At 34.0% G+C, this 10,128-nt stretch overlaps 1 protein-coding gene across 2 annotated transcripts; it reads left to right on the forward strand.

Annotated features, from left to right (window-relative positions):
* Positions 1–2,855: 2,855 nt before the first annotated feature.
* prc1b (protein regulator of cytokinesis 1b) lies at positions 2,856–9,360 on the forward strand. 2 transcript variants are annotated; one of them, XM_082161884.1, is made up of 14 exons: positions 2,856–2,971; positions 3,651–3,783; positions 3,863–3,985; positions 4,849–5,082; positions 5,205–5,375; positions 5,453–5,602; positions 5,737–5,884; positions 5,982–6,118; positions 6,189–6,284; positions 6,781–6,927; positions 7,120–7,230; positions 7,482–7,589; positions 7,714–7,893; positions 8,876–9,360. In XM_082161884.1, exons 1-14 carry the CDS (start codon positions 2,961–2,963, stop codon positions 8,945–8,947), a joined length of 1,821 nt encoding a protein of 606 aa, XP_082018010.1. In that variant the 5' UTR covers positions 2,856–2,960; the 3' UTR covers positions 8,948–9,360. The 2 variants fall into 2 exon arrangements, with proteins under 2 accessions (XP_082018010.1, XP_082018011.1); XM_082161885.1 differs by having other exon boundaries at positions 7,717–7,893.
* The last annotated feature ends 768 nt before the right edge of the window (positions 9,361–10,128 follow it).

The raw sequence follows: 10,128 nt of genomic DNA on the forward strand, positions 1-10,128 counted from the left end.
CTGGAACAACTTTCCAATCAACCAATCAGATTTGAGGGACAAGTTTACAGTTTATGACAAGTTTAGGCTTATAACCAGGGTGAGGTGCCTTCAAAATCAGTGTTATTCACCTATCATTTCCGTTTAGCTGTGTGTTTTTATGGAAATAAAATAATGGCAAATGTTTTTGAAACAAAAAAGCCTGTTGAATTGCACTACTTGAAAAAAATATGCATTGCATTAACCATGCTTGCATTTTAATGCATTGTATTTTTAGGGCTTGCATTTTTATGGGCTGAAATTCAGCATGGTTGAATATTTAAGCTGTGAATATTTCAATTCAAAACATTTCAAACACATTTTCATTATTAAAAACTCAATAATCCATATTCACCTTTCATATTTCATTTCCAAAATATTCAAACTGTTTAAAAAACACCCTACAATATTCAACAGGCACTTTTCGGTCCATTTTATTTAGCTTTGCAAATTCGCTTCCACCAATTCAGTGGTTCAAATTCGACAGAAAATTCTACGATGACATCCAGGAACTGCAGGAAAAGCAGTAGATTGCCGAGCATACTCTCCATCTGTTAGTCTATTTCACCAGCAGGAGGTGCAAGCGCGTGTTGTGGACGAAGACAGAGCAAGCTATTCATTCATAAAACTAATTTACAGCAATGTAAGTGTATTTGTGATTATTATGATGACTGTTTTATGTTAAATTCAGTGTCTTCACAGTTACTTTTCCTGTGTAGCCTACAAGCATCTTTCTCTACCGTGAACGAGATTATAATGTTATTCCCCCGATGCGGATATACAGATCCAATGTTACATTTGATTTGAGGTTGACATATATTTCTCTTGGTTGTTTAGTTGCCTTAACTTTATATTGCGGCGATGTGCTGCATGCAGGCTATTAAAGGTATAGCAGAGGATGTTTTACTTCCTGGTGGGTAGTCTAAACTAGTGGTCCTCCTAATTGTCAATCATTCTGGTGAATCAATCAAACTTTTCAAAAAGTGGAGAGGGCGGGTCTTATCTAAAATTTGGAAAGATCCTCCGCTATACCTTTAAGTATTAGGGTTTCTCTCAATACTTCAGGATTCCCTCACCGGACATAAAACGCTTAATGTACTAATACAGTGATATTAAAAACCAAACTCGCAGGCAAGCAGATGGACTCAGAATATGAACTTAACGCGCAAAGTTTAATGCTGAGCGTTTCTTTTTTTCAAAAAGTGGACCTTTTTGCAGTTTTTCTCCTCCTTTTGTATTTAATTATGAGGTTCAAATACTTCATTTTGGTGACCTTTTATGCACTAATTTGTGCTGGATTAGCTTGTCTGCTGGTATCTTAACGAGCACGCTTGATGCACCTAAAATATTTACTGCATTGTTGTCAAATTGCTTCCTAATGTAACACCAATATCACTGAATATCCCACTATGTTTTATTATTACGCTACGTTTATATGGCTATTATATTGTAGACTATTGAGTGGATAAAATATAGAAATCCTTTTAATATATATATATATATATATACACCCCCCCCATCATTCAGAGGCGATGCTTCTTCACCGTTGCTTTGAAAAGTATATTGCGAGAACTCTCTCTGAACTGCACGCGCGACACACACACGTCCAGCTACAATAATCATATTAATTTGAAACAGCAACCCAGAATATTTGTCACAAGCATTGATTAAAACAATGATGACAATAATCACATAAAAAAAAACGACTTAAATTCTGGACCTTTGGCAGTGAGGGGGGAGGGGAGGGGGGATTGATCCCGTAGGCAATCCTGCCTACGGGATTGTTATATATATAGCGTTTTGTCCCGACGGAAGGGGAATCCTTGAGTATGATGAGGTATTAACAGTCTATGGGTATTAAGGGGAAACCAATTATAATCCCGTTCATGGAAGAAAAAGCTGGTAACATGTAGGCTACACAGGGAAAGTAACAATTAAGTTATTGAATGAAACATAAACACAGATTTTGTGTCTTTATCATCTTTTCCGCATATATACTATACTGACCCAGACAATCATTTTCATTTTATGAATGAATGGCTTGCTCTAACTGTTGCTCTGTCTTCGTCAACAACACGCGCTTGCACCCCCTGCTGGTGAGATCGACTAATAGCTGTTATTTTTAAACAGTTTGACTATTTTGGAAGTGAAATATGAAAGGTGAATATGGATTATTGAATTTTTAATAATGAAAATGTGTTAGAAATGTTTTGAATTGAAATATTCACAGCTTAAATATTCAACCATGTTGAATTTCAGCCCATAAAAATGCAAGCCCTAAAAATACAATGCATTAAAATGCAAGCATGGTTAATGCAATGCATATTTTTTTCCAAGTAGTGCAATTCAACAGGCTTTTTTGTTTCATAAACATTTGCCATTATTTTACTTCCATATGTTTTGAAGTCAAAATTAATTAGTTTATTGTTTCAAAAGCACAAACATATGGCATTCAATAGTGATTGGCACACTTCACAGATATGGATGGTACTTGTACACTTTGTTGTAAGACATTACAGATATGCTTAATAATATTATCTATTATTTAACATAACATTTACCAAACGAAAAAAAAACACCAAATGTCGGTGTAGAAAAATCAGTTAATCAGAAAACGAATATAGAAATTTAATGCAAATAGTGCATAAACAATATATATTTGTATACAATGTCGGGAATAAATGGAAAAATCAGGAGTGGTCATTTGAAAATGTTTCTGAGGTCATGGTGGAACAATCCGCGTCTGTTGTGTGACACATCTTGACGCATGCGCACTTGCGCATGTATGCTCTAACCAGCCAATCAGACGAGCGGCGCTATATTGAAGCATATTTTGAATCAGACAGAAACGGTTGCACGTACGAGTGCGAGGACTGCACAGTCAAATATTCCCTTATAAAATACAAATAAACAAGCGAAAAGCCTTGTATTGGGGTTCTAGGATGAGGAAGAGGTGAGTAACGTTATGTTTACTGGTGATACGTTATAATTGTTGGTTATTTCTATACGGAGACAGATTTAAGCATTTGTGTAACTTAATTTCCTCAATATGAAGTTTGAGCAGTAAGTTAAGTTAGATAGTTTTGAATATGACATTGGCATTGTATGTTAATCAAACACACGGTCAAAATGGCATTTGACTTCTGAGATTAACGCTGTAATGCTATTGATAGCAGGTGTTTTTAGCACGTTTGACAAGCTCGTTTGGGTGGGTCTCTATTCATATAACTTAACGTTATGTTAGCAGCTAATGCCTTTAGCAAACATTAGGCTAATGCTCAGAAGAGCAGTAGTACATGTGCATATATATATATATATATATATATATATGTATGTATATATATATATATATATATATATATATATATATATATATATATATATATATATATATATATATATATATGAATAATGAATATATGACAATATATGAAAACGTTTTAATAACATTTTGTAACCACCTAAAATTACAATACGAAAGGTTTGTGAAGTATACAATAATGTAATAACTTTTTACTGAATGTTTTTAGCAGCTAATGAATTTTATCACTCGTGGTTCAAAGTACATATCTGTCAATGAATGGATGTTTATCAATAATGTATTTTAATGTTCTTTCTCTCCATGATTTTAGTGAGGTGATTGCTGCAGAATCAGTGGCATGTCTGAATAAAGCTCTCTGCCATCTGAAGGATATCTGGGAGGAAATTGGCATCCCTGAGGATCAGCGATTAGAAAGAACAAATGTGGTTAAGAATCATATCAAAGTCAGTGTTGAGTGTACTTGTGCAACATGGATCCTTTTAAATATGTTTCAGTGATAAACTAATAAAACATGTACTGTAGGGTCTTCTGGACATGATGATTGCAGAGGAAGAGAGTCTGCGTAAACGTCTGATGACCAGTATTGACACGTGTCACAAAGAGCTGAGTAAATTGTGCTCAGAACTGCAGCTTCCCCCATTTCAGGCAAGTATTTAACATGGATACAATCTTTAGATGACCCCATGTTAACCTCAAAGATCTCATGAAATTGCCTGACTAGATTTCTGTCTTTCGTTAATGTATTTCCTATTGAAATGGGAAGTTTGAGAAACTAAATTAGGATTTTTTATTTATTTTTATTTTTTATTCCAACTATAGGGAGTACTCTCGCATATAACACTACCAGTCAAAAGTGTGGAATCATAATTTTTTTTTTTTTTAAAGAAAGAGCCTCTTATACTCACCAAGGCTGCATTTATTTGATAAAAAATACAGTAAAACAGTAAAATATTGTGAAATGCAATATCAACAATGAATTAGAAGAAAAAGAAATCTATATGAATGTCTTTGTCACTTTTTATCATTTAGTTTCTTTAAAAACAAAATCTGACTTACCCCAAACTTTTGAATGGTAGTTCACGCTTTCCACAAAAATATTAACTTTGATAATAATAAATGTTTCTTTGAGCAGCAAATCAGCATATTAGAATGATTTTTGAAGGATCGTATGACAGTGGAGACTGGAGTAATGATGCTGAAAATTCAGCTTTGACATCACAAGAATAAATTGCATTTTTGAACTATATTAAAAAACAAACAAAGATTTATCTTAAATGTTAATAATATTTCAAATTATTATTGTTTTTACTGTATTTTTGATCAAATTAATGTTCACAAAGGCTGCATTTATGATGCCAAACTTTTGAGTGGTAGTGTAGATGACTTCATAGCTAATAGACATGGACTGAAAGCCACAAAACTCCAATTTTTGATTTTATGGACCATCTACAAAACGGAGTAACAGAAATGTCTTCAAAAACTTTTTTTGTGGTTCCTAATCATTTTAGGAGGAGAGGAGTAGCACTGTGCTCCAGCGGGAAAAAGACCTCCGGACCCATGTTGAAGTGATGTTAAAAGAGAAAAACCAGAGAATACAAGCGCTCAAAGCCTTAACCGAGCAGGATCAGGATCTCTGTGACCTTCTCTGCTCACAGCCGTTTTCTATCTCTGACAATTCTGTTCCTTCTCTGGAACAGCTGGAGAATTTCCGTCAGCACATCTCCTGTCTCACTGCTGAGAAAGTATAACAATAAGACTTTGTTTTAAACACTAGACTTTTTATTTATTTATAAGAGTCATAGTGATTTATGAAAGTATTGTGTTCAGTTTGATGTACACATTTTTTTTTTTTTTATCTTTCAAGGAGCGGAGACATAAAGAGTTTGTCACACTGAAGAAGAAGATAATACTTTGCATGGATGATCTGGATCAGTTGCCTGAGACTAGTTTTGAAAAGGATGTTGTATGTGAAGATGAGGAGAGTTTTTGCCTGTCTAAAGAAAACATTGATTCACTCAAAGTCCTTCTTCACCAGGTACAATATAAACTCAGTCTGACAAACTATAAACTTAAGCATTAACAATTGTATAACACATTATTTTGATATTTTAGTTGGAGAGCAGAAAGGCTGAGAATGAACATGTCTGTGGCTCTTATCGGGAGAAGATCAAGGAACTGTGGGAAAGGTTGCAGACTCCACGGGAAGAGCGTGATGCAATTTCTGAACACATGACCCTGTCAAAGAAAAGGAATATGGAAGCTGTTAGTAACCTTTTGATTTTCAGCTTTTATTTTTCCTTTCTTCAGTTATACAACGCTGCATTAATTAAGGCTTTTAAATTACTAATCATTGCATTGAACACAAAAGTTTACATTTTTATGTCCTCTACTTCCAGTTACTAGCTGAGGTCCAACGTCTTGAAGAACTGAAGCTTAAAAATATGCTAAATGTTACTGAGGCCACTCGGAAGGAGATTGCTGTGCTCTGGGATAAGTGCTTTTATAGTGCTGACCAGCGGCAAGCTTTTGTGCCTTATTATGTTGGTGAGTTGTAATTTTCTAAATTACACCGTTGACTGTTTGAAATCTGCCTGTCTTTTTCTAAAAAATATAAAGATTTAAGGGCTGCCTTTTCTCTCAGATGATTTTAGTGAGGAACTCCTGAGCTTGCATGATGCGGAAAATGTGCGACTAAAACAGTATTACGAGGATCATAAAGAACTCTTTGAAGGTGTTCACAAATGGGATGAGGGCTGGAGACTTTACTTAGAGCTTGAAGTAAGTTGAACTGACTGAAGATCTTTGTCGAATGTTGTTGCATTAACTAACACTGCACGTTTTGTGGTAGGAAAAGGCCAAAGATCCATCCAGATTCACCAACAGAGGAGGAAACCTTCTAAAGGAGGAGAAACAACGGGCTGATCTGGTCAAAGGTCTCCCCAAGGTAATTATATACACACTTCCCAAAATGATTTACATTGTTACAAAGGATTCTATTTCAATTAAATGCTGTTCTTTAGACTTTCTTTTCATCAAAGAATCCTGAAAATGTTTCACAGTTTCCACAAAATATTAAGCAGCACAACTTTTTTCATTGATAGTTGTAAGAAATGTTTCTTGAACACCAAATCAGCATATTAGAGTGATTTCTGAAGGATCATGTGACACTGAAGACTGGAGTAATGATGCTGAAAATACAGCTTTGACATCACAGGAATAAATGACATTTTTAAACATATTAAAATAGAAAACAGTTATTTTAAGTTGTAATCATATTTCATATATATAACTGTTTTTTACTGTATTTTGATCAAATAAATAAAGCCGCTTGGTAAGCGTTAGTCTTCTTTCAAAATCATATAAAAACTTGCCATCCCCAAATGTTTGAATAGTACATTTACATTATTATAAAGCTTAGTAACTGAGTATCTCTTATTTAGCTTGAGAAGAAACTGAAGGCTGAGATTGAACAGTGGGAACAAGAACAGAACAGAGAGTTCCTGGTGAATGGTCAGAAGTTCATGCAGTTTGTTACTGATCAATGGGAGACATACCGGCAGGAGAAGGAGCGGGAAAAGCAGGAGCGGGTATGTACTTCACATTACTGGGCATAAGAAAATATGTACTCTAGACTAGAGCTGTGAATCTTCATCAACCAAATCTACAGAGTCGTTTGTATTTGTGAATTAATACATTACTAGGGAATGACCGGTTTAAACTTTAAACTCATGAGAGAGATTTAGTTTGTAGATTTTAGTAATACAAGAACTGTCTTGCAGCAACTAAAGAAGAGCAAGCAGACAGAGGAGGACATGGTCTATGGCACTGTGGTCCGGACACCAACTAAACGAAGATTTCTGGGCAGCACAACACCTTGCAAAGCTCGAAAGGCAAGTACAATGGGAATTTATTTCCTGATGAAAACAGCATATTTAAAGTCCATGTGAAACCTAGTTCACAGTCCAATGTAATGTGACTATTTCTGAGTGAAAAAAAGTATTGCTTTAGAAAACATGTACTGAAAAATGCATGTTTATACTGACTTTAAGTAATATTCTCATTACACAACACACCGTGATGCACTGTACATTTTAAATGAATGCATGGCATTTGCAGTATTAACTCTTTGACTTTTCCTCAGCTAAATGCTACCTCCAGTACTGGCACTTCTAACAGCACTATCCGATCTGTGTTTGGTGGTACCGTCTGTCATTCTCCTATATCGCGCCCTCCGATATCTGCTAGCAAGGTCAGTGCATGGCTATAACAAAACTAGTGTTCTCAAGCTTTAAAATGAACTAATTTGCACAATCATTTACTGATTAACTTGGGTAAATGTTACATTTCCTCTTCCCTTATGTCTTATTTCAAAGCAGGGCAATGCGGTGAGGACTCCAGGCCACAGCAAACCTCCTCATCGAGGTTTGCTAGAACGCAATAAGGAAAATATCTGTCATCTAACTGGTGGCGGGGCTGGGATGATGAAGGTGCCAGCTAGTCCACAGCGTAACTTCAGCATTAACTCTGTCGCAAGCACCTATTCAGAATTTCAGGTAAACTCCTCATCTTCTTCATCAGTAACTCACAGTCTGGTCAAAGAGAGCGAGAGCTTGAACTTAAATGTGTTTTAAGTTGTATAAATTCCTATATAAATATTGGTGTCACTGGCACAATGTTTTACTAATAAAAAAACTTGTTTCTAAAGGAAGTTGTCAAGGCTGAATCCATATAATCAAGGTTTGTTTGAGATGACGTATTTCCAAACAACCTAAATTTAGCAACTGCATGGTTTAAACAATGCACCACTTAAACAACATTTTATTGGCTAACACTGTTTAAACTTTATTCTGTACTGTATAATACAAATAACACCTCTTATAAAAAGCATGTAAGGGATAAAAGTGCATTCAGATTATTGGAAAATAAACCCTAACAGGGTGACCAGGACTCTTACAGTCTTGTAATGACTTGCTAACTGTACAATGTTAACTGAATATTTACCAAATTGTATCTAATATTGTATCTTTTATACAATATTGTCAAATTGTATTTATTATATTTACATTGTCTCTGACTTTTGTAATGTTTTAATTTGCTGTGGGACATGCTTTATTATGTTAAATGGCCAATTCATTATTTTGTATCCTGAGATATATCATAGGATGGCATTGTGTAAATAAAAACAAAACAAATAAGTAAATAAAATAAAAACAGCTATGAATGCATTTGCCTCTACAGTGGGTGTATAAATCTGATTAGTTTGCTCTTTTACATCCTCTTGTCCTCTCTTTGAACTGGACTGTGTTTTCTCCTAATCCACACTTCTAACCAAGACCAGCTTTATTTACAAATCAGTCTAATGCCTTTCTGCCATTATCTGTCGCTCTTTTTTTGTTACAGTATATGACTGTTTTCATATTGTTTTCTAGGCTGTAAATATAATCAGTTTCTATTATGAATAACCACTGTTCAAATCAATATTCAGAATATATTAACCAGTTAAAAATCTCTTAATGTGTCATTTTCTTTTCACAGCGAGACCTCTCCAAGTCATCTAAATCAAAACACGTGCCTGATATTCTGAACTCAACCATCATTCAACTTTAACTCTACCGCATGCAACACTTTGTGCTATTAGGACGGGGATCTTTACATGATGCTTGTCGTTTCTTGTTCTGTATAGCTATAGCTAAACATTCTATATGTAAATGAAGGTAATATATATTTAAATGTTTTTGAGGGATTCTACATGCATGTTCACTTTAACACTAGAACAAGCCCTGCTTTATTTGTACTTTAATAAATGAATGTGTATTTTAACGTTACAACTGGTCCGCTGTCTCAAACAGATTAAGACATTAAAAAATGAAATGCTTCATAGTTCTTTCTCAGTATTAACTACTTTGTCAAAATCACAGTTTTTATGCTTTTGAATGTTTTGCACAATGTAAAAAAAAAAATCTTTATTGCATTCTTTATAGTATTGTACAATTTACTACATAAAAATTCACATTTGAATATTCTGTGAATCCTGTCATTATCTTATTCAAACTATTCCTTATGTTCACAGTGTTTTTTTTTTTATCTTAAATTGTTTTATTCCAAACAAGTTGCTATTTCATTTCTGGACTTAAGTTATTATATTTCTCAAGCATGTAAATTCACATCCAGTTGTTGTTCTTTAGCTATTTGTTAGCAACTTACATTTTAAAAAACAAGCAAATTCAGAAAATGAATTATAATAATAATGGAGTCCTTCTTCAAAAAGTTATTGCTATGACTTTTCTATTTGTATTTTTCTTTTTGAGCAGAAAACTGATTAGTTGGGAATAAAGTGTGGTTACTATCCAAAAATATTTGAAATAAAATTAAAGGGCAGACTTTTGAACTACTTTATATTTATACACACAAATATGTAAGTGTGTATGTACATTTACAAATATAAACCCCAACTCTGTATTTCTAATTATGTGAAATTAGTGGGTAAATGATGGACTCTTTAAAATAAAAATGCTTCCAAAATTTTTATGGTTAGCTTGTACATGCAGTTATTTATTAGTTATTTATGTTTTTTCTTTTCTTAGTCCTAAGTAGGTTAATCTAACTAAAAAAAAGGAATAAAATATAGAATGCATATAGTAGTTTGAAAAAGAGAAGCGTTTTACCTAAATAAAATAACATTTGCCATGTTTATTTATTTGGTTGTTATGATGACATATTTCTTAATAATTGTGAAAAAAATAAAAGCAGTTTGTCGAATGTTTCGGTCACGCGGAGAGGCGGAGTCA

Source organism: Leuciscus leuciscus (genome assembly GCF_965113295.1).
Source record: "Leuciscus leuciscus genome assembly, chromosome: 2".
In the NCBI taxonomy this organism is placed as follows: Eukaryota; Metazoa; Chordata; class Actinopteri; order Cypriniformes; family Leuciscidae; genus Leuciscus; species Leuciscus leuciscus.

What these genes read in the sequence shown, in the direction of transcription:
- prc1b (XM_082161884.1), top strand. An exon ending in CCTGTCTCACTGCTGAGAAA is followed by an intron (nt 5,083 to 5,204) that starts GTATAACAATAA and finishes TTATCTTTCAAG; the next exon opens with GAGCGGAGACATAAAGAGTT. An exon ending in GACTTTACTTAGAGCTTGAA is followed by an intron (nt 6,119 to 6,188) that starts GTAAGTTGAACT and finishes GTTTTGTGGTAG; the next exon opens with GAAAAGGCCAAAGATCCATC.